The 25,126-nt window shown below is 39.8% G+C and overlaps 1 protein-coding gene across 1 annotated transcript in view; it reads right to left on the reverse strand.

The window, feature by feature from the left end:
- Window positions 1-9,190: 9,190 nt before the first annotated feature.
- Window positions 9,191-25,126, reverse strand: part of SPIRE1 (spire-type actin nucleation factor 1) — a 138,861-nt gene continuing 122,925 nt past the window's right edge. Inside the window, exons 12-16 of the mRNA XM_015414360.1 lie at window positions 17,308-17,445; window positions 16,826-16,896; window positions 14,173-14,200; window positions 13,084-13,220; window positions 9,191-9,587 (exon numbers count right to left, since the gene is read on the reverse strand). Coding sequence (XP_015269846.1) covers window positions 9,329-9,587; window positions 13,084-13,220; window positions 14,173-14,200; window positions 16,826-16,896; window positions 17,308-17,445 — 633 coding nt within the window. The 3' untranslated portion in view covers window positions 9,191-9,328. The remainder of the gene's footprint in view (window positions 9,588-13,083; window positions 13,221-14,172; window positions 14,201-16,825; window positions 16,897-17,307; window positions 17,446-25,126) is intronic.

Consider the following 25,126-nt stretch of genomic DNA (forward strand, 5'->3'; position numbering starts at 1 on the left):
GGAATGTGGTTTTTAATTGGAGTTTCCAGCAGTGTTCCCTCTAAGCTGAGTTAGTGTGAGCCAGCTCACAGTTTTTTAGCCTTTGGCTCACACATTTGTGTCTTAGCTCAGGAAGGGATGGCTCCAGAGCAAACTAACTTATGCAGTAGCCAAATCGCTGGCTCACAACTTTAATGCCAATAGCTCACAAAGCAGAATTTTTGCTCACAAGACTCCACAGCTTAGAGGGAACATTGGTTTCCAGTGTCTACATTTAATAGTTAAGTGGTAAGGAGAAAGTCTGTATGCCTGATATGGTTTATAGTATAGGAGAACCAGTTTCTTAAACCTATTCCCATGGTTTGGCTGTTTAAAGGCATCAGGGAAACACCGCACAAGGACTGAAACCCCTAAGGTGTTGTTAGCCTCCCTGATCATCAATGTAAGCTTTAAAACAGAGAAAATGTGGGGTCCTTTACTAAGAGCTCTGCCTTTCATGACACACTTTGTTCACTGGCATATGAATCGTGGAGAAAGTTGGCTGGTGCACCTCATTAGGAGTTTCTCTAGGGATTTTAGCACAATGTCCTTATTGTACTGTTTGCAGCACCCCCTTCCTCTTACTTGACTTGTTCCTGCTGCACTTCTGGAGCCTCAACGTGAACAGAGGCAAAGCACCATTTTGTTAAAGGTACAGAAACTATTTTTGACATTATTTGGCTACCCTACCCGGCATAAAAGAAATTTGGGTTTCAGTGCTCGGCCAGTTCTGGTTTCCTGCAGGTTCTATGGATGTGAAGGGATGACCTGCATGAGGGATATAATAGAACAAAACAACTAGCTGCCCACCCTTTCCGGGGAGCAATGTTTCCTCTAAGCTCTGTGGAGTCTTGTGAGCAAAAATTCTATTTTGTGAGCTCCTGGCATTACAGTTGTGAGCGAGCGACTTGGCTACTGCATCAATTAGTTTGCTCTGGCGCCCTCCTTCCTGAGCTAAGACAAAAATGTGTGAGCCATAGGGTAAAAAATTGTGAGCTAGCTCACACTAGCTCAGCTTAGAGGGAACACTGGCGGCGAGTGTCTTCCTGTGCTTTTCCCGTCCATTACCTCTGTTTAGATTGTAAGCTCTGCAGAGAAGAGAATCTCAGTTTTGTCTGAAATGTTAAACTGTAGACACCTTGGGCTACAAATAATATGACTTACTACAAAGCAGTGTCTTGTTTTTCTTTATGGTCAAACTGAAGAGCTACATTTACTTTAGTGGTTTTAAAGGGATAATCTGGCAATACAGGACTGAATCATGAATACTAAAAATAGCTTTGAAGAGACTAGCAGTTGGCAGCCTGGAACCAGCTCACTCAGTTGAGAGGCTTACAAGAACATCTGTATACTCATTAATGGTAGCTGGACTGTTGATACAGATACTTGATGTGTTGGGGGTGGGGGGAACTGAAAGAGACTAAAGCCTTCTTCCTCTTCAGGAAGCTTGACTCTGATGCAAAGCTTGGTGTTTATAGTATGTTAGAGCCTGCTGTCTCTCCCACCCCCTGCTGCTGGTTTGGAAAAAGTCTCACAGCTTTCACTGGGTCGCTTCCAAGAAAGCACATTCAGGATTGCTCTGTATGCATGTATTTTACTGCGAGAGTGTGCAGACAACCCTCTCATACTACAGAATAATTGTAGGAAGAATATGATGAAGCCATAAATACAGCTTTTAGAAGAATTTATTAGTAATGCATAAACAAACTCCATGTCAAGTCAGTATTACATAATGTGAAAAGCAGAAAAATTCTATTGCCTTTTTTCATTTATAAAGGGCTATCCTGATGCATCAGAAGCCATACAAAACCATGCAAAGTGACATCACATAGGAGGAAAGGGTTTAAAAATGGTGCTTCATCTTTTAAAAATATTGGTAAGCTGCTTTTGAATGGTGGGAACACACTTCACATACTAAGGAAAACCTTGCCAGATCTAGGTCTCACCAAGACATTCCCTTTGTTTTATATAGTTAAGACAATTATACTGCCAGTATGAAAGACTATGCAGGGATCTGATGATACTAGCTGGCTCACAGCTACATGGAAATGAGATGCACAAGTTCTCTTCTACTTTTCAGTAATGTAAGGATTTCTTAATTTATTAGCTTGTGGCTAAAGAAGTAATTTGTTAAAAATTGCTTTTGGTAAAAATGCATTTAAACCTGGAAACTATTTAAAATTTAATTTAGAAAGTGTATCATGGAGCACTTTGTTTAGTATTTACCTAAATCTATGAATGTGAGCTGATTTTTAAAAGATGAAGAAGCAAAAGAGCTGTATTGTTAGATTCCTTCACTGTCTCCATGGCATGCAAGTTGTTACTCAGTTTGGTTTCACCACTGACTGACCACATTTTGTATCCTGCCCCTCCTCTGTGGAGCTCAGACTGGCATTTGGGATCCTCATTTTATTCTGACTGCCTTAAGATGTTAAGCAGTATATGCCCAAGTGAGCCTCATTGTTCAATGAGAATTTAAACCTAGATCTTCTTATCCAAGGTAAATACAATAGCTGCATCACATTTGTAAGTAAACACTTGCTCCCCGGAAAGGGTGGGCAGCTAGTGGTGCCTGAAAGGCCATAGTGCACAAGACTTGCTGAGTTTTTAACCCATTTTCTTGCTGAAAATTCACAGAAACTTAGACCCAACAGTAGTGATCCATGGTTGCCTTTGGCAACCAGCTTATACCTCAGAAGGCGGCAAGAAATCAGAGCTGGGCATGGAAACAGATGAGTAATTTCCATGTCTTCACTCTGGGTATTCTGCCATCAAGTAGAGAACTCGGGTAAACCTACCACTCCTAACTACTGTAGTGCCAAGTCAGTGATACCAGAGGGGAGGGTTAAAAAACAAGCCACTGCAAACATGTATTTGTTGGATGTGATAATTATGATTAAACTTAAGTTAGCTGTTGTACATTTTCTGGGTTGTATGGCCGTGGTCTTGGCATTGTAGCACCTGACGTTTTGTCAGTAGCTGTGACTGCCAGTCACAGCTACTGGTGAAACATCAGGTCCTACAATGCCAAGACCACAGCCATACAACCCGGAAAATCTACAACAGTTAATGAACTCTGGCCGTGAAAGCCTTCAATAACATATGATTAATCTTACTTGCACCACTTGTATGTGTGGATGCTCAAGGAATAAATCACAGTCCCAAAACCCCACTAAGTAATTTAGTAAAGAGATAATCACTTTATTTAAATAAAGGGTCTGTTTACTTTGTATTTGATAAAGACAACTTCTCACCCTGGAATTCACATGTTCCCTTAATCCCCCTTTCTGGTTTTTCTCCATTACCCGCCCCCACAGCTTTTGGTGTAGGTAGAGTTCTCCAGGAGGTGTACAGTCATATTCTGTAAAACAACATCAGTTGAAAATTTCCAATATAAAAACACTGAATTAGCAGCCAAGCACAGTAAGAGGAACAAGAGCATTATAATGGATGTACTTAGCCATAGCAACGGCCTTCCAAAAGAAAAGTTCTTCACCACCCGAGAGGCCAAGAGAGTACAGAGACGAAGGGAGAATTCTTGCTAGCGGAGGGAGGGATTGCTACAGTGAGAATGCTGTCATATCTTTAGAATATCATTGAGTAACTGACTCTGACTCAAACATTTCATCTTTGGAACAAGTTTCACATTGCATTCACTGCATCTGGAGTTAACGTTTTGCAAGAAAAAAACCCGATCTATAATACAGAAAAAAGAAGCTTCCAGAGAAGATTACTATCAGATACATTTCTCTTTGGCACTGTCAGCAGACTGTGGGGTCAACTTTTATCACTACCTACTTCAACTCTATTGTGTCTAATAGTTTTTGTTCAGTTCCACGTTTGCAGTATCATGAAACACTGTAAAGCTAATACAGAAAATTACTGCATTTCATTCAGTAATGACACTGGTGCCTTTACCAATTAATGGTGGTATGGAGGCCTCACTCCTGCACAAATTCTGTATTGTATGCATATATTTTCCATACTGATAGGATGAGCTGCAATGTATGATCGTGCCCATTACATTCCTAGAGAAAAAGTTGTTGGTTGTGTTGGACAGTAAATCAACTTAGACTCAAGAGTGTGTACATGATAAAAATACATCCCCCAACCATCTCTAGGAGAGCTAAATACTTAAGCTGGCTATATGCACCTTCTCCATGGGAACCAGCTAAGCAGTGCAACATAATATGTAAATGCTTCAGTAACACATATGACTCTCCTTTCCTGGATGGGGCAACTGTGTTGGTATGGATCTAAAGGGATGGCACCACTAAGCAATTAGGCTTGGTCAGTAGGAGTTTTGATTTTTTTTCTTTCAAAACCAAAACCCAATACATCATAAAATTGCTTTTGAAAATCACATCAGCTGACATATGGCCATGGAACTGCTGTTTAAAAGCCCTCCCTGGATGCATCAAACTAGTTGTAAGATTCTTTGGCTCCAGGTCCATCACAAGCACAAAGTGATATGGTAAACTTTGACAGCCAAAGGGAGTCACTGAAAAGCCATTTCAATTACAATAATGGATATGTGACACAATGAGAACAACTTTTTGAGAACTCTACAAAGTGCGAGCATTAAACAATTTGGAGTCTTGCAGTTCTCTGTGTCAATATATATCTGGCCAGCTTTGGTTTGTGGTTTTTCTAAAATCTGGAACTTTCACAGTACTGAGAAGTAGCATTGGAACCTAAAATGATCTTCAGAACAGAAATTAGGTGCAAAAGTATTCACCTTTCACTGCCATGAATATGCTGCTTTTCAAAGGAGGTTCAAAACATAAATATCTTTCTATAGCTACCCTAAGGCTTTTACTGTGAAATGTGTGCTTATCAGGAACCTATAGCAGCCCAAGCAAGATGTTTCATCTAGTTTGCCAAAAAAATCAGATTTAACCTCTCATACAACTGTAAATTTCTTTGGCAGAACAGTTTGCAGTTTCTTACCAAAACAGATAAACCTGTAGCAAACATAGTTGAAGGCAGCAGAGAGAGAACATACTACAAATTCAACTATTTGTGCTACTAGAATTCAAACATTTGTGCTAACTATAGATGTTGCAGCTTTTTTGCCCAACCTCTGTATGATGTCACTATTTCACAAACAGGATTTCAATCACAAATGAAGACTGCCCGGTGATGTTAGGCATTGTGAGTAGCAATCAAATGAGGTTTAATTTGAGCTGGTTTAAATTATACAGCATGTAGCCAATCAATAACCAGAAGACACAACATTTTATGATGGGGGAGGCAAAAGCGGGAAGCTGGAAGATTGGGGGGCGAGGGTGTTAAATTTTGCTTTTTTTATGTTTAGCCACCTTTTCTACTGTAAAAGGGGCCTTCTGAAATTCTTTCCATTCAGTTCTCTGTTTGTTCTCTTAAGTCTAATAAATGTGGGTGGAAAGAGGTTATTGCACATTTGATGAGTATTTAGAAGGGCAATAAAATTATGCATTTTCAGTTTGAAGTCTGGAACATTTTTGGTGAACTTTTTGTCCTTCAGATCAGTTGTTTTGCCTACATGCTGTCAATGCTTATGTTTGGACAGACCATATCAAGCTGCTTTATTGCTATTTTACAAATACGCTGATGTGTTTTGGTCCTTTCATGCAGTCCAGTTAAGTTCATTCACTTTCATTAGCAAACCAAAATGAACAAGGAACCATTAACCTTAATGAAATTAGGCTTATTTTTGAGTCTTATTTTTTTAACAACAGTTTAACAAATTCCTAACACAGACAGAGGCTATGACAGAATGGCATTTTTATTTCCCACTAGGAATCCCTTTATAAATATAGGATTTCACTGAAAAAGAATAAAGCAACATGGCCACCATGAATGCATCAGATTTTAGGTTTTCTACATCTCCAGGTATAGACCTTCTTGCTACCTTCTACAAAACAGGACTGACTGGGAATTTCCCACACATTTTCATGTACTGCAGTGGATGAATGTCTTCTATAATACTTTGGGCACATCCTGGATTAAGAGTCAGAAAAATTAACAGCTTTAAAATTCTTATGGTGGCAACTTTATTGTACTAAGTAGCCTTTCGCCTTCTTAAAACTCAAAAGATATAAATAATGTGGACTTCCATATTTTAAGCTTATGTGTAACAATAGGGCTTGGTTTTTCTTCTAAAACATTTTCCCCCAGTCTTTGTGCAAAGGCCTATTCCACATAAAGAATGGCAGGTTTCTAAACTTTATATCTATCTATCTCTATATAACAGATATTTATAAGTTTGTCTGATATGGATATGTTTAAACTGCTTGTAAAGCCCTAAAAGGCTTGCAAAACATGGAGAAATAGAAGGCAATTCCTGAATACTCAGAACAAATTTAGAACATAAATGGGAACGTAATCCGAATTTATCACAGTAGTGAAGCAGAGTGAGTCTTTTTGGTTTCAAAATGAAGAAAGTTGGCAACATCACAGAGCTGACTGAAGTGTTTTTGCCAGATTAAAGGCTGGTCTATCAGCTAGGGTTCTGTTCTCCCCAGGGTTGCCAGCCTCCAGGAGGGGCCTGGAAAACCCCCAGAATTACAACTAACCTCCGACTACAGGGATCAGTTCCCTTGGAGAAACTGGCAGCTTCAGAGGGTGAATCCTATAGCCTGCTGAACTCCCTTACCAAACTCTACCCTCCCCAGGCTCCACCCACAAATCTCCAGGAATTTCCCAACCTGGCCATCCACTCCCAGTATTATCTTCAAAACATAGCATGGCCTGTGTAAAAACGATTTAGTAAAAAAGATGGGAAGGCAGAGTCCTTCCTTCAAAAGCCCTTTAAATATTTCTGTAGGAAATTGCCTTGGTCCCTGTTTACATTTTGCCTTGAGTCCTGGTTGTAAAGAACTCAGTCTGAGGAACTACAGCAGGGCAGCTAAGGGGGGGGGGAAGTGAGAGGAAGCCACCCATTAAATGCCATGCCTAATGGCAGAGAAACAGCAGAAGCAGTTGCAAATGCCTTGTGGATTATAATGTGATGCCTTACTTTCACTTCACAATTGTCTGTGGAGTTTGGGAGTAAAAAGTTATTTAAAAGCCTAACCTATCAACATAATTTTTCAAATTGTTAAAAGATGTAGCTTTCTTGATGTGATAACTCCACAAAACTATCTGACTGGTCCAGTTCACAAGATGAATTCCATTTGTGTCATGGCACAGATATCAGCTCTCATATAATAGCCCAGTAAAATCAAATATTAATCAGGCAAATATAACATCAGGAAATCACCTTGATGGGATTTGGCCATTTTTGGATTAAATTTGGATTTTTGGATTGAATTTGGATTAAATAATTTCAGTACTATTCTCAAACCATTAATTCCAACAGCAATTTCAGTCAAGAACATTAGAAATCAGTGGGTTGCACTGAAACAGGACTACGTTAGAAGGAGATGAATTCAACGGCAGTCCTCATTAATGCTGTATCTACATTAAGGTATAAACTGGTTTTTACACTGGTGGGACTATTTGGCTTTCCCTATAAAACTCTAGTACTGTTGCAGCCCTCTATGTGTTCGTTCAGTCAGTCAGTCAGTCTCTTTATTGGCATACAGCCGTTTAGTCTTTCAGAGAAGGAAAGTTTCCAAGTTCTGAAAGAGCACCACTTCTCAAATTGCGGCTCGAGAACAGACATAACTTGTAGTTTCTATCCAATTGCCTTGGGGTAATATATCTTGAGTGAATTGCTTAAAATAACTAGGCTGGGGAATCACATCTTAAGACCCCAGTATGTGTACTGGCACATCTACCAATGAAGCTGGTATAGGATTGCAGCAATATCAGCACAATAACCTTTGTCTCATTACAGTATCAGGACCTGGCTGTTTTTCTTCTACAGTCATCAGCTCCCTTGTCCCATACTTTTTAAAAAAGATATAGATTAGTCTTAATGTATATTTCGAGATGCCATTTAAGTAGATTCTGCCTGTTCTGGAAGTGTGCTGAAATATCACAAATTCATGAAGTTTTCTTATCACGTATTTTATCATGGTATTAAATATGGGTTCTGTTATTAAGAACCTTATGAAAAGGCTCATTGTTCCTGTCTACTGGATGATTTGCAAATATTTATAACGAGGCTGTTATAAATACAAAAATAACCCATCTCCACGCTACATACTAAACTCCAATTTTGTTTAGAGTTAAATATATGAATATAAAAGAGTGCAAAAATGTGATGTTTGGTAACATTCCTGGAACTTCCAAACAGCTAGACAGTGTTTCTCCAAACCTCTGTAAGAAAGGAAACAATAACAAAAAAACTTCTCAATCTGAGACACTGCTGTCTCAAATTTTGCAGGTTATAAGTTTTTTTTTACAGCCAAGATACAAACCCCTGTAAAAATGGGATTTATAATGAATATGTTCTCTGGACTCTTAGTTACAGCAGTACATATATGTTCCACTATAATACACATATACATTATTATCTACTTTCTCAGGATTGTTACCCAGAGAATGCTTTTTATTTATAAAAAACTCATTAATATTAAAAAGTCGCACTTATCTTGCACCTTCCCCCATAAAGAGTATAATTTTGCACAATTCTAAAAGCTACAGCGACGACTACAATTAACATTCAAGAATACATTCAAGAAAGAGAAGAAATGACAATTACTTAGACTGAAACACACTAACCATTATATTGGGACTTAAAACAGCAGCAGCTGATGGAAAATGTGATCCATTCAGTTTTTTAGCTTATTCAAGATCATATCACTGAACCCAGATATTTTAACATCTGTAGCCTGGACATTCTGAGCACATCAGTAAATTCTTTTAAGCTTTGTGCCACATCATTAGGCATTAAGAGCCATAGCCTCCTTCAGTTTTCTGTACAACATGGGCCTGCTTGCCACAGAGAACAAAATATAAATTATATTAGTTGGAAGTAAATTCCCAACATGGTTTAATGGCTACAACCAAACTAATGGTATCACCTGTTTTAGATATGGTTCTTCTTTCAGTCCATAGCTTTAACCCTTTTCCTGAAAATGAATCAAGAAATGAATACAAGGAAAAAAACCAGAAACACAATCAAGGCTCTCTTTGTACATTGCACATATACACAAAGGCAACAATTTCTAACCCTTTTCTTCCAGTGCAAACAAATTTATTGGCTGTTCTGCTGCATAGCCTAATTTCAGATTTCCCCCCCTGTAAATTACGGAGCTGTGACACCAGTGACCTAATGCAAATATAAGATATCAGAACAGAGGAAAGAAAGACAAGCTGGTTTCAGTGAGTTCTCTCAGAAGAACCTCGTGAAGACAACGCAAAGAGAAAGGCACAAGGCTCAGATCTCGTTGATAGTCCTCTCAGAAGGGCAGTACTCCGAGGTCCCTGGGGACGACATGTAGAACGACTGGGTTTTCCTTTTTAACCTGGCTCGCTTGTTCGCCAGGGAGAGGCTTCGCCGACTTGAATTAATTATTTCCGAGATGAACTTTTTGCAGTCCACACACACCTCCATGGTGCTCCAGTCCTCCATTAGCTCTTTGGGAAACAGTGCCTCTTCATCAGATTTATCTACGGATTTGGACTTTGAGGACAACCTGAAAGCAAGAAAATAATTCCATTCTCATTAGCATCTTTCCCATTGCACTCAAGAAGTGATTTTTTAATATGCTAGAATAACAAAGTAATATCTCTCAAGTCTTTTTCTAATTCCTGACATAAGAAAAGGAAAAAGGTAATGATTTAGGAACGAATCTGACATGGTGGTCAAGTGGTATTACAATGGTATTACAAACTGCATTCAGTTGTTACAATAAACTGGTTTATTTTAATCACCATTTGTTGCATAATCCTTGTTTAATCTAACAGATGTGTATAAAAGATCAAAGTTTGTTTATAAATCCCAGTTAGTCTGTTGTTCTGTCCTTTTGAAAAGTACTGGGTTTTACGCATGGAGAACTCGGACTACGACATGCGTTCAGACGCGTTTATTGTACTTCACAACAAGACAAGGAAAAACAGCCCTGCAAGGCCAACTATATACATGCCATCCAGCACACCTCTGTCCCGCCAAGGGTGCTATTGGTGGACTCGAGGTGGACTAGGATCCTAGGTCCCCTTTGTGTTTGGGGACCAAGCTCCTGCTTTAGCCGAGGACCCCTGGTGGCGGTCCGCGTACATAACACCTTTCCTAAGAAAAAGAGTTGGATTTATACCCCACCCTTCACACGGAGTCTCCAAGCGGCTTACAATCTCCTCCCCCCATAACAGACACCCTGTGAAAGAGCCCTGAAAGAACTGCTCTTGAAAGAACAGCTCTGAGAGAACTGTGACTGACCCAAGGTCACCCAGTTGACTGTATGTGAAGGAGTGGGGAATCAAACCCAGTTCTCCAGATTAGAGTCTGCTGCTCTTAACCATTACGTCCTACCAGTTTGGTGTAGTGGTTAAGTGCGCGGACTCTAATCTGGGAGAACCGGGTTTGATTCCCCACTCCTCCACGTGCACCTGGCTGGAAGACCTTGGGCAAGCCATAGTTCCGATAAGAGCTGTTCTTGAAAAAAAGAGCAGTTTCTGTCAAGAGCTCTCTCAGCCCCACCTACCTCACAGGGTGTCTGTTGTGGGGAGGGGAAGGGAAAGGAGTTTGTAAGCCGCTCTGAGACACCTTTGGGTAGTGAAGGGCGGGGTATAAATCCAATCTCTTCTGAAAGCCATCAGAGAGGCTGGGCCAGCAGCATCGCTAAGGTGATGTTGCTGGGGCAGCGTCCCTGATGGATTAAAGTACCCTGCTCCTGCTCCTATACCTGACAGACGTCTGCCTGTCTGATGTTGGGGGGAGATCATGTTTAAAGGCATCAGGGAGGCTGGGCCAGCAGCAGGGTGAAGGTAATCTTGCTGAGCAAACCTCCCTGGCGGCTGTAAGCATCTCACCTCCTTTCCTACACTTGACAGGCAGCTGCCTGTCCAGTGTAGGAGGGGGAGGGGGAAGGAGTATTAGAAGCTACTGTGGAGATGGGGCCGGCAAGATCACTAAGGCATTACTGCTGGGGTGGGCTGCCTCGTGGCTTTAAGCACCCTGCAACTGCTGCTGTACCTGACAGACAACTGCCTGTCAGGTGTAGGAGGGGGGAGCATGTTTGAAGCCATAGGGAGGCTGGGCTAGCAGCTTTGTTTCACCTCACAGGCAGTTGGCATCTACTTCATGGTAGGAGCACTCTCCCCAAATTTGGGAAGTAGATGAGTATCTACTTCATGGTAGGAGCACTCTCTCCAAATTTGGTGTCTCTAGGTCCAGTGGTTTGGCCTGGGCATTGATTTTACGGTGAGGGGACTTTCTTTTATATATATAGATTAGTAGATTTGTATAGTTCACCAATTAAAAATAAGACATAACAAAACAATTTTATGATTAGTGAGTACAAAAGCATAACACGTAAATCCACATCTGCAAGAAATAATAATGGAATTACGTTCCAAAAGACAAGCCATACTAGGCTCTTGAAACAAAACTTTGTCATTCTAAAATCTTAGAAATTGAGGCATGAACATCGGATGCACTTTACTCTGGACAGTTGATGTACTTCTCTTAGACTACTTCACTATTGGGAAAAAAAATGCAAGGTAAAGTTTTAGGATGTAAATATAATGTCCACAGGCATTTTAAAAATGTAACACTTGGGATCCAAAGAAGTCACTCCAGAATGGTGCTTACTCAAACATATGGCAGAGATTCCAAATACACTTACAAATTTTGTATTAAATGTTAGAACCACTGCTTGTTTAGTATTTGCCTGCTATGAGAAGAAATTATTAGCACTATGAGTGGATGGATCATTTAAAATAATTTCGTATGACCAAAGTAACAACCTCAGTTAAGAAGGAGAATCTGAATAAATTATGTGTATGAAAAGCAGCATTGTATGGAAAATGGAAAATGAATTGTTATGTAAATAATCTAGTTAACGCAACAAAATCATGATTTACAAAAGTAAAAAAGTAAAAAAGTAATTTCTTATAGATTAGCTTTGTAGAAGCTTAAAAATCATCTTATGTCTTTGTGTAAGACATAACAAAACAATTTTATGATTAGTGAGTACAAAAGCATAACATTGAATTACGTTCCAAAAGACAAGCCATACTTGGCTCTTGCAACAAAACTTTGTTTCTGTCATTCTAAAATCTTAGAAATTGAGGCATGGACATCGGATGCACTTTACTCTGGACAACTGATGTACTTCTCTTAGACTACTTCAAAATTGGGAAAAACATGCAAGGTAAAGTTTTAGGATGTAACCAGAAAGAGAAGCCCGTTATTGGATAGGACTACTCTAAATCTAGTTAAGGCTATGATACTGGCGGGAAAGGCAGTTATAGCTCTGGGTTGGAAAAACAAAAGTAAATGGACAATATAAATCTGGCATAACTATTTGTTTGACTTTATACAGTCAGATATCATGGCGTCAATCAACGAGGGAACAACATGGGAAGAAAAATCCACGGAAATCAAGACCAGATGGAAGACCTACCTAGATTGGATACTGAAAGAAAGAAGAAAAGACATTCAATGGAAGATTAAGACTTTGTGCCCATGGCTGGGGTGAAAAGACTAAGATAAAAAGGAAGGGAGGGAGGGAGGAAAGGGGTGAAATTGTAAATAGCTACAAATATTCGATGTAACAAACTAAACAAACAATCAAAATATATTTATTAAATAAAAAGGATGTAACCAGAAAGCTGGACAGTAAAAGACAAACATTTTTAAATATAATGTCCAGGGGCATTTAAAAAATGTAACACTTGGGATCCAAAGAAGTCCAGCACAAAGAAAGTGGTGATCCCAGTTTTCCCATCTGGCAGGAACACCTTGTGCTTCAAGGAATGGCATTTCAGAGGCTCCATGGACAATGAGAGCATGCTTTTGGGGAGTGTGGGGGATGCCATTGGAATGGGGAGGATGAAAAATTTGTGTAGATTCCCCTGGATACCAGCCACCATTGACACCTCTAACAACATAAAACTTACAGAATGTAAAATTCAAAAACTGCTTATGGCAGAAACAGTTCTCCCATGGCCTTTATCAGAAGCATCTCTCACCTTGGCATGCCCCTTAATGACCGGTGATGGCTTGTGGAAGGTTTATCTGGCCTCATAAAGCTGTCTCCTCTCTGCAAAGCAGAAGGCCCCAGAGAAAAGATGGGAAGAGTAGAATATGGTTTTGATGGCAGGCGCATCTGTCATGGTGGTAAGAAGAATAAAAATACGAGAGATCATTATCCAGAGACCCTGTGGACTATCATGCAGGTTGCTCTATCTCTGGCATATTCCCAGTGGTGTTGGCTATTTCTAGGTAAGTGGTTTGTGACTTCCAGGCACAGGTACAGTCTACAAAAGCACTACTCCCATAGTCTCCATTCACCTTCTATGAAGAATTCCACAGGAATCAAATGAAAACATGTTATAGCAACGCATATTGCAAATGTTATAAGCATAGGAATAGAATATGACCGCATGAGTACTAATGTATATGTGTAACATGCATTAGAGGCAGGGAAACTTGTAAACAGATACCTTTAACTTCACTGTTACGCAGGGGCAGGAAAAGCCACCCTCAGTGTGCAAGCGGCAGTGAGCTTCACTGTGCCACTCAGAGTTGGCACTGTCCCTCCTCACCCCATTCCTTCTCACTGACCTGACAACAACTTTGCCACCTCCCCTCACAGCCGGACAGCCCTCGTCCCACAGTTGAGCCACAGCTGATTTTTTAAAAAAGGTCTGGGGAGGGGGGATGCTGGAGCTGAGTGTTGCCATTTTGAAGGCGGTGCTAAGCTCTGCCCCCCCCCTTACTGGCTGCAAATAAAACTCTCACACAGAGGCTCTGCCTGCAGCCAGTGCACTGTTTTCCTTTTAAGCTTTTCTTTGCGCTGGGGAAGACTTGTGTGTCCCCCAAGCCATGCCTGGAAAGCTCTCAGATAAAGAGGGGACACATGGTGTGCCACTCAGAGGAGAATCCCTGTATGGCAATAGCTTTTATTTCAGTTTTATTTTTCTCGTTATGTTTTGTAGTTCCTTCCACATTTTTTAACAACAGCAACAGCAAAAGAAAAAAAACACACAACTGAAATGGATAAATGTAGTGAAGTCTTTAAAGTAGAGGGAAGAACCAGAAGGTTTTTCTAACCTTACCTTTTTACAACAATGTGAGCATACTGGCCTATAAAGGAAAAAGAAATACATGAGTCATTTAACTGGAAGGGCATCACAAGGTGTGTCTCTTCAAAAATTCTATATAATCACTTGTAAAAATGTTTCAAAAGCTATATCCTGTTTTTGAATCTCACTGACAATTTCATCTGTAGTTCAAACACCACCAGCCAGAACCTGTAGCTGGAAATGTTGTGGTAAGAAGGCGTGAATATATACTGGGGGAGGCGCTGGGGATGCCAAGTCCCCCCCCCAAACCCCAAGACTCATTGGGCAGGGCATGATGATGTCATATTGAATGCATGTACTAAGTGCTTCTACACACCACTAGAAGTCTACTGTTCATTTATGTTCTTCTGTCAAGAGATGTTGCAAGGCATGACTGTGGGGTGGGAGTGAAAATCGTGCTGGGAATGCTTATATACTGGGGGAGGCGCTGGGGTTGCCAAGTCCCCACACCCTAAACCCCAAGACTCATTGGGCAGGGCGTGATGATGTCATATTGAGTGCATGTGCTGAGTGCTTCTACACACCACTAGAAGTCTACTGTTCATTTATGTTCTTCTGTCAAGAGATGTTGCAAGGCATAAGACTGTGGGGTGGGATTGAAAATCGTGCTGGGAATGCTGTGGTGGAGGTGGGGGTGGAGATAACAATCAGTGTCTTTAAAAAATATGGATGAAAGTGAAAAAGAGAGATTTGTAAATTACACCTGGGTGCAAACTGTTTTCTCCTACCCAGAAAGTCCTAGAAAGCAGGTTTCTGGAGAAGCAGCATATACATTTTCTAAATAAATAACCCCTTAATACCAGGAATATGTATGTGTGGTTGGTGTGCAGTGAAAGAAAAACACTCCTCATGTGTGCAGTGTTTGCAGTCTCAGAATTCTTGCTTTGAATTAATTACTTTTTCTACAGGGAATATTTCTGAAACTTATGCCAGCCTATATGTCTTTAGTTCTTTAGCCCAATTCCAGATTCACAGAGAGGTAAGTACTAGAGTTTGACAGTGGTTACTCACTGATCATTCTGAACATGCTCAGAGGCATATGTTCTTTCAAAAGGGCACATTACTACAAAATGGTTTGCAATTAATGATTAAAACTAGATTCCAGGCTTAGTAAAAACTGGGCATTCATACTTCTGTTCATGCCCTTTTGCTAGCTTCACTGACTTCTCCACTACAAACCGACTAGGGAAGCCAAAAATAGTATAAATCTCAATCCATTTTTCTGTCCAATGTTCTCAGAACACTGAGGATATCAAAGTGGTCAAAAGGACACCTGAAAGGTTCAAGGGAAAAAAAATATGGGACAGAATTGGTCAGGAAGGGGTTAACTGACTCAACTCTAGCCATTTTGGAGCTTCTCCCCTCCCATGGGAATTTAGGTGGGGTGGGGGAGAGTGTGACATATTTCTGGAGGAGGGACATTGTCCAGACATGCCCTGGCCACTATGAACCTGGCTGGAAGAAGGATCAGGCTTCAGAGAACTATGTACAATGTGGGGATGTTTTTACGTCAGCTCTCTGACATGCCCAATTTCTTTCTTCAACATCACACCAGAAGGTTCCCTAACTTTTGGAAGTAGCTTGGAAGGGGTATATGGGTCTTGTGCTTCCACAAGCAGCAATAAAGGTTTTTCCCAGCCTCTGGAAGTCACAAACTAAATAATATTTGTGACAACTTGCAACATTTCTGCTCTCCTAAATGGAAAATTAATCCTAGATGTTGGGCCTCAGATCCCCCACTGAGAGTCTACATGAGAATTCTCTTAGTTAATGGGACTTGGAAAGGGCAGACTGCACAGTCTCTTAAATGGCCATTACAAGAAACTACCAGAAACTTTCCTCTTAAGTGCAGTATGGAAGTCAGTATCATGACATTTATAGCTTTATAATGTTTATCACATGAGTAGTTTCTATTAATGAGTCTGTGCAGGCTCCAGGGACCCATTTCCTGCTATTAAGAAAGAAAGATGCTATGCTGGGAAGAATTTGGAGAAACTTGGGATACTATGGAATTCGTATAGATATGTTTCTCTCACTGTCTGGCCCCTTAAAAACATTTCTTTTTCTCCATCTGCCAGTCTGGTGTAGTGGTTAAGTGTGCGGACTCTAATCTGGGAGAACCAGGTTTGATTCCCCACTCCTCCACTTGCACCTGCTGATGTGACCTTGGGTCAGTCACAAGCTCGGGTCTGTGCAGGCTCCAGGGACCCAGAACTGTTAATCCATTTCCTGCTATTAAGAAAGATGCTATGCTGGGAAGAATTTGGAGAAACTTGTGATACTATGGAATTCGTATAGATATGTTTCTCTCACTGCCTGGCCCCTTAAAAAAAACTTTTTGTTTATCCACCAGCTGTATATATTTCCACAGAATCTAAAAGTATCTTTTTATTCTATTTAGCTTGCATATTATAACCTAAAGTAAGTACAATATAGGCTTATCCTCTAGAAAAGTACAAAAATTGCCTTGTTCAGTCTTTTTTCTTCCCAGTTACATTATCTTCACTTTTTCCTCTCTCAGCTTCAAAACGAACAAAATGTGGAAACAAGTGGTACAGTGAATGAAACAAAATACTAGTCCATCAAGGAGTTGGTTTAAGAATTGTAACTGGCACTAAAGGCTTACCTTTTACAAAACTGACAGGTATAGGACCAGGTGAAAAAGGAAAACCTCCGTGTTCGGCAACAGAAACAGAGCTACAAAAATTGAGAAGAAAGGAGTCCACAATATTAGCACCTGTTTCTGGAAATCAACTTTGATATATCTAAATAGGAGCACCACTAGAGAAATTTAGCCACCCCTTTGACTGATTTACAGCAGTCTTGTTTACTTGGAAACCAGTTCCACTACTTCCATAGAAGCCTACTTCCAAGTAAATGCACAAAGGATTGTAGCTCTAATCAGGGCAATAAAATTTGTTGAAAGGAAGGTGTTTCCCCATTTATACAGTAATTGTGGAAATGCATCCAACAGTTAATTCAGAATACTGATGGTTGAGTTCTCAAATACAGTTCTTATTTGCTATTTGTGGAGACTCTAAAAACACCCAAATTTCTTATCTACACTCCACTCTTAGTTCTCTGCAAAATGAGCAGAATCAGTCATACCTTTCCTTTCTTGAGGGCAGTATAGACATCTTTATACTGCTGGTATTTCTCTAGTTCTGCCTTCACTAGCACTTGGCGGATGTGCATTACTTCTTCCACTGTGAGAGCCAGGCATTCCACTGGGTAACAAAATTCTTCCTGTAAATCAAAAGTCTCTATTACGTAAGCAGTTCATAGTGTCTCCCAATAACCTGTCTACAGAACCAATCACCTGGTTAGTAATCTGACCAAAGAAAGAGTTCACCATCCACACCAGGAGAGTATTTTCTGGTCCATAGGCATCATGAGTTTCAAGCCAGCTAAGAGTTTGGATACCTAAATGCTTCAACAACATCCATTTAAGCCTCTGTTGTCATTTGTCAAGCCCATCTCTATTGTTTAAGTTTTGTTTCATAACTTAAAGATCTGATGTGCAAAGATGCAAAGCAATGCGGCTTGTAACTGAAAATACACATGTTTATTCTCACCAAAGTTTCTTTGATACTCTGATGCCTAGGGCAGCCTAAGAAATTATTAGTACCCCAAACCAAAGAATTCTTTATTCTGTGGTATCACATCAGTGACAGGTAAATCTAAATATCTAAGTATGTATAGCTGCCATCATACAGATCCTCTTTTCCTCATAGAAGGTCAGCAACAGTTTTTAAAACTTCAAACATCTTTATACCGCAGGTTATAATAGCAGAACTATTCCAATACTGAGATGTTTGTGACAAAGAATAAGTATATACCGCTGTCAGAGGAGTTTACCAGCACAGAAAATCCTGAAAATATTTTACATAAGTGAGAGTATCCCATCTGTATAAATGGTACCACAGAATAAAAATGCATATTCCCAATTATAATTCAGCTCTGTTACTGATTGCATAGATCTAGGTGAAAGACAGAATTCTCTTGGCATATTCCAACCATTTTATGCTTTGCAATTAGATCTGCACTCTGGCATGTAGCACCATCTCTGCCTTGCCGTAGGGCAGCTCACAAGACTAAGAGACAGAGATATGTGCATGGAACACCTACCAGTGATCCCTGGCTGAGCTAGGACTTCAGTTAAGGTCCACGCCCAACACTGATCTGGTAAGGAATTTTGCCTGTACATGTAAGCGTACTCCTACAGATTTGAAAATCCAGTTACCAAACCAAATTTATAATTCAGATCACTTACAATTTATTTTGTTTTACATAGCCTTTACATTATTCTGTCTTTCAGTTAGAAAGAAAAAAAATCAGTTATGACGCAGACCTGACAAACATAAGCATTTAGGAGTCACCAAATTTTGAAGAACTGCTGCCTTACCTATCTAGAAAGGGAACATAAAGACACTCCATCCTGCTTAAGGTATTCACAGACATCTTAAAATTGAATTAAACTTCCCAATGGAATCATTCACTTGTTTTCTTGGTTTTCTGGAAAGTCAAATTTCAGCACAGCTTGCTTTGAGAGTTACTGTGCTCCAAAGAAAATGAAATGCCTCTCCTTACTGAACTGCAGAGATCAGTGATACCGTCTTAGGGTTAAACTAGATGCAGCAGCTGCAGACTTATTTTTTAGACATGAGAATGTTCCTATCACTTATAAAGCAAGGGGTTGGGATCTGGTTACTGGAGCACAAGAGGGAAAGGGAGACCCTACCCTGTCCTTCCACAAACACTTTTGTCCTCAGCTGAACTCTGACACTGGAAATGAACCTAGAAGGGAGAGAAGTACTTGGGGCAAGAAATTGCATAAAGGTAAGCAACTGGTGGAACAGGGCAAGTTCATCTCTCCTCATTCATTTTTCTTTAAAAATCTGACACCCCCATATATACACCCCCCAGGCTTAAACAACTGGGGCAGACATTATCATATATTTTGTTTGGTCCTTAGTTATGGTTACTGAATCTCTGACAGGGGTAAGAGAAAGGAAGATTGAGAGAAAGTTTATGGCAGAAGATCAGGATGCCCTATGCTGCACTGTTTATTCTCACTCCTCAGTTCTACATGTGTCTGTCTGTCATCTGAAGAGCGAGCCTGGCTGGGATTTTATCTATCTATCTATCTATCTATCTATCTATCTATCTATCTATCTATCTATCTATCTATCTATCTATCTATCTCTCTATCTCTCTATCTCTCTATCTCTCTATCTCTCTATCTCTCTATCTATCTATCTATCTATCTATCTATATCAGACTCCATTATAACATCAAACACAGTTTTTGATTCTGGGAAATGTTTGAGAAACAGTCTCTTGAATTAAATGGAAATTTCTTCCTTGTAAGTATTAGGATTACACTGTAAAGGCTGGTTCACAAACCATTCTTTTTAGGAACACATCTAAGGTTTCAGGGTTTTTTTAAAAATATTTTTTTATAAGCAGAATGCATGAATCAGACAAGCATGTTTTTAGAAGCACATATATCAAAAGTGCCAGGCTTTGTAGCGCTCCTCAGCAGGCCAGGATTTCCTGGAGCTCTGTTCAGTGGCAAACCCAGTTTTGGTGCCATTTGCTGTATAGAATGGCCCTAATATTGCTCTCTATAAAGGAGATGTTCTAAATATTTGCTTTCCGTGGCTATCACTACTGATAGTGGGCAATTAAAAGACCAATTAATGTACACTTTATTAGATGTTGCTTACTGTGTGCTGTTCTGGAGGCTTGAATTAGGTATATAACCGATGAAGTACAAGCCACAAATATGCTAATTTTTCTTTCTCATTTAAGATTCTAATTTGTGATGTTATTGTATAGTAGGAATAGGAAGCTCATATATGTTTTCTTCTTGCAGTCATAAAAGTTTTCTTTTAAAAAGTGTGAAAAACATACAGGCAAAAGGAATAAAATGCACAAATAAGAATGCTTTTATATTTGGGGTTAAACAAGGACAACCAAACTGCAATGCAACATGAAACAATTTTTGTGTAAAAAAACCAAATTGTTTGAAGGGCAAAATTTGACTAGTTGAAATGAGATTCCATATGAACTAAAAATTATTTAAACCAAGTTATGGAACAAAAAAATTATTAAAAGTAACATTCAGCATTAATGTTTCAAACATCCATACATAAGCCATATCATGTTCATGCGGATTATATTTAATTGAGAATATGACAACACTACTCAAGAGGTTTTCAGACATGGTAGTATATATCACACTCAGTGAATTACGGAATATTAATTATTGTCTGGATTTGAATCAATGCTACTACTGAAGATAACTGTGTATAGTATAAACGCTAGCAATGCTGGGTTGGATCCAAAGACTTCTGCAAACAGAGAGGCACTTCTGGTCACATGGGGGAGGGAGGGGTTTTGCCAATACCTGCTGCTTCCCATTGCAGACCACCTTGTTGTACCCTATGCACCCTAAGGGTTCACTGACTCCCCAGAAGCTGCACTTTGGAAAGCCCAGCAGGCTGCGGTAGGAAGTGGGATTTGTTCTGCCTGCAGTCCTTGGGATCCAACCCATTGAACGTAGAATGGCACAGGATCTGTTAGAAACATCTGGCAGGGCATTCCAGGATATAGTATACAACCTGAAGACTGAGAAGGGAAATGACTTCTATGGTGATGTTAACTCAAGAAGGGCCACCAAGTCTGTAGCTGAAGGAGGTTTTTCATCATGCGATTTTTAGTAGGCCTTCACTAGTAACTTTGCACTTCTCACAACATAGGTCAGGTTTTAAAGAACTTTAGAATTAGTTCTTTAAGCCTTAAGTGCTTGTTCTTTACCAATAGCAACCTCCATTTTTGAATGCAAACTATTTGTGACACTCAAAGCAGTTTGATATTTCTGGGAGCCAGCTGTCAAAAGAAAAACAAGTAAAAGCTTATCCTGAACTAGCCTAAATCCCCTTGTATGAGCTTAGCAGTTCTTTGGAGCCTGATCATTTTTATTCCAATAATATATTAATAGCACTTAAAACAATGTAAAACCTGATTGCAAATCACTATCATTGTGTAACATTTCTTGCACAATCTCTATTGAAATGTATGAGAGTGGCATCAGAGCACAGACATGCTCTTGCTCTGTTCTCATTAATGTCAACAGCCCCCCCCTTTCTAAATATCTAGTAAAGTCAAACTTTATTAGCTATGAATGACATTTTCAGTATGGAATCACTGACTCATCAAGGATTGTAGCTACCTTAGAAGTACCTCAGAATCCTATAGAAACACAAGAAGGGAAAAAGCCATCTGTCTTTCCCGCACATTCAAGGCAAAACTCCAATGGGAAATTGCTTTTACAGAAAGGTGATATGGGTGTACCTATCTGGGGAAGCCCCTCAGGACTCTGAGGTCCTTGGCCACCTGCCCAATTAAATCCTGTGGCTTCAGTCACAAATAGGAAGTTCTGCACTCTGGTTGTCATCTTTCCTACCCTGCCACTGATCAACTGCATCAGACCTTTTCCTTTGTCTTAGGAGGGCTTGGACAGGTGGAAGGGGAATCATCCTAGGCCCATTCAAGCGGGGGTTCAAATATGCTATTGGAAGCCTCACAGATCTACTCCCTTCTAGTTCCAGAAGATGTCTTCCTAGACTGTCCTCCATTGCTCCTGGCAACCAGCCGAGCCTGCTTCCTGTTGTGCTGTCTTAGACAGTCATGTCTAGTTGCCGGGGCTACAGCCCTGTGTGTTTGCCCAGGCTGGAAGGCCAGCTCTCCTTGGCTTTTAGCAGCACATCTCTGCCCACTCACTTTCCCCTTGTTCTGGGACTATACCCCGATCCCCCCACCCACTCATCTCTCCAGATTGCTCCCTGTGTTTCTGGTAAGGTGGGTGCCAAGAATTTCTGGTAGGTTATAAATACAACTCCTTCCCCTAAAGGAACCCTTAGACTGGTGTACATATGAGTTATTGCTAATCTCACCTTCTCTGTGCACCCAGTGTGCTATGTCAGTAGGCCAGGGTCCTTGCTAATGAGATAGTACTAATGACTGCTATCAGCCAGAGCCAGTTCTACTAGATGTGGCATTTTGCCAGTGGGAGGGGGCGTTATATCCAGTCTTCCAATGCTGCTATGGTGTTGCAGTGGCTTACTGGATAGGACTGAAAATATCTCAGACAGAACCTGTATTCTCATGAAAACGAATACAGAAATTATATTAATTCAATAAAATATTGTAAATATTATTCAGGGCCAGGTCAATAAAAAAGTACCTATAGAATGAAACCTATATTATAAATGAATTTGGGGTAGGGTCTAAAGGTTTTTATCTCCAATCATTCAATAACATTAGGGGAAAAATCATGAACTCGTTGCTGGAGAAAGATGTCCAACAATTCAGATCTACTTAAATGAACAACCTTCATAACCACAGATGCTTCTTAAACATCTTTGTTTTATTAACTCTGTTTAAACATTTACTTTCTGTCTGCACCAAAAATACATGGAACAATTTATAAAAAATAGAACTTCTTCCCTATGATGTTGCATTTTTAGTTTGCTGTCCTTTCACAAATGATTTCTGTTCCCCAGCAAATTGATTAGATAATCTACACATGCAATAAGATGTTGAAATCAATTAGAATCTAGTGACAACCTAAGATGTTAATTCTGTCATGGTTTAGGAAGCTCCTCCCACTCTTGATCGAAAAGAAAGATGCATATAACCAGGGTTTCTAAAGCCAGCAGAACAAGGCAAACCTTTGGGGGTTTCCACTTGTTGTTAAAAGCCTTCTCACACAGAAAATATATAGTCCTCACCACCCCAAACAGGGCTACTTCAAAAAGATGGGAGCTAAGATGAGAGGCAGTATGTATGGTTGAAAATTGTGTTTTGAACATCATCCTTGGAAAGAAACTTGTTATCCTGGGAACCTGAACAACAGATAGGAAGTAGAAAAGGACATGCTGAACATTAATAATAAATAAAGTGTTTATCAGGGCCTTTGGATCACATAACCCAAGCTGCAGTACTACTAGTTCCATCAGCATACTAGGAAGCTAGTTCAAAATGAGAAGGTTTTCCTGCTAATTCTGTTAACCCTCCCCCGCAACTTTTCACTGAAAATGAGAAGCATTTAACAATGACGTCTCTTTCATCTTTGCCATCATTCAAGCAGAAGATACGCAATGAAATTCCATCAATCATGAGAGAATGGGTGAGTAAGCATGGCGTTGCATTTAAACAGTAATACCTTCAGTTTATCTGTGCCATTTTCTTCATAATCAGTGCAATCCTAAGGAGAGTTAGTCCATTGAAATGAATGTGCTTAGACTGAAGTAACTCTCTTTTGGATTGTACAGAATGTCTGTAGTCATTGAATTGAAGTGTTAAAACTATAGCTTTAAAACAGATGAGGCAATCCTTAACAGTGCAAAACTCAATTCAATGACAGTAGTGGTTAAATTACTTTACAGAACTTTCTTTAAATGTTGATTTGGAATAGTTGTCATGTATTTCCCCTAGGGGGCATTATTGAACAAATGACATATAAAGCAGATAAAAAACATTGCCCCCTCATATCCCTTTTCTCTCACATCACCTTTGGGTATGGTATGAGTCACAGTTATATACAAAAACGGATGCAAAATGTATAAGACTAAATGCATTATTGTTTGACTGTTTATTTTACCGCCACTAACATGTTGCTTACTGAGTCACCTACTGATCACAGTCATGCATCCTTCTCTCACACATGTATATGAATCTCCAGTTGCAGAAACAGGCTTGAACTGAGTCTGTCACTTTATATGAAAAAGCACAATGACAAGCTGGGCAGTAATGTTCTTTGGCACACACAAACTTTAATAATTTGTGCATATTACTTTGTTTACAATCCATTAGGTGTAATAATAATTTTCTTTACATTTCTGCTTTATTTGGATTAAATCAACTATATTTTGTCTAGATTAATTAAATTACTTATACAAAGCCTCCTCCCTGTCATAAAGACCAAACAACAACATAATTAGGATGCTGTTATTTAGAAGAAGAAAAAGAAGAGATTGGATTTATACCCCGCCCTTCACTACCCGAAGGTGTCTCAGAGCGGCTTACAAACTCCTCGCCCTTCCCCTCCCCACAACAGGCACCCTGTGAGGTGGGTGGGGCTGAGAGAACTCTGACACAAACTGCTCTTTTTCAAGGACAGCTGTGCCAGAGCTTGTGACTGACCCAAGGTCACATCAGCAGGTGCAAGTGGAGGAGTGGGGAATCAAACCCGGTTCTCCCAGATTAGAGTCCGCGCACTTAACCACTACACCAAACTGGCTTTATAGCAGTATAAGATGTAAACATATTAGAAAATTTATGAATTCAGACATGTAAAATTCCTGCCATTGCTTTGTCTGTTCACAAAGGTTTACTTTTTTTAATGAGTTATTACACCCATACTTCTTGTTCACTCTTATCTTAGTTCAACCTCATAAAGTAGTAAAGTAGCCTCTACCCAAGAGGGACTGTTAAAACCAAACTCGCACCAGTTTGCAACTCATAGTAATATAAGGCAACAAGAAACCTGGGTGTCTTGAGTGAACTTAAATAAGACAGCAGGAAATAAAAAGAAACAACTAAAATGATCCCCGAATAATAATTAAAAAAAAGCTCCAAAAAAAGCACAGCCTCGAGTGTCTTTGCAATATCATACCGGAAACTGGAAGTCAGATACAGCTACAAATCTAGTTTGGGGTTTTTTTTAAATGCTTGTCTTAAAAAGAGCATAAGAGATTCAATAAATTCTTCAAGTAGTAAAAAGGTGTGGTGGATAAAAAGTAGAAAATGTCTTCAGATAATTCTGAACAAGGATGGGACATGATTTTTTTTTAAGCACAAAGGTTTTTCAGGTTTAAACGAGAGCAGAATCATGGTATGACATGTTCATCTGAAATGTC

The sequence above is a fragment of the Gekko japonicus genome, unplaced genomic scaffold (assembly GCF_001447785.1).
Source record: "Gekko japonicus isolate JY-2015 unplaced genomic scaffold, Gekko_japonicus_V1.1 scaffold157, whole genome shotgun sequence".
NCBI classification, from domain to species: domain Eukaryota; kingdom Metazoa; phylum Chordata; class Lepidosauria; order Squamata; family Gekkonidae; genus Gekko; species Gekko japonicus.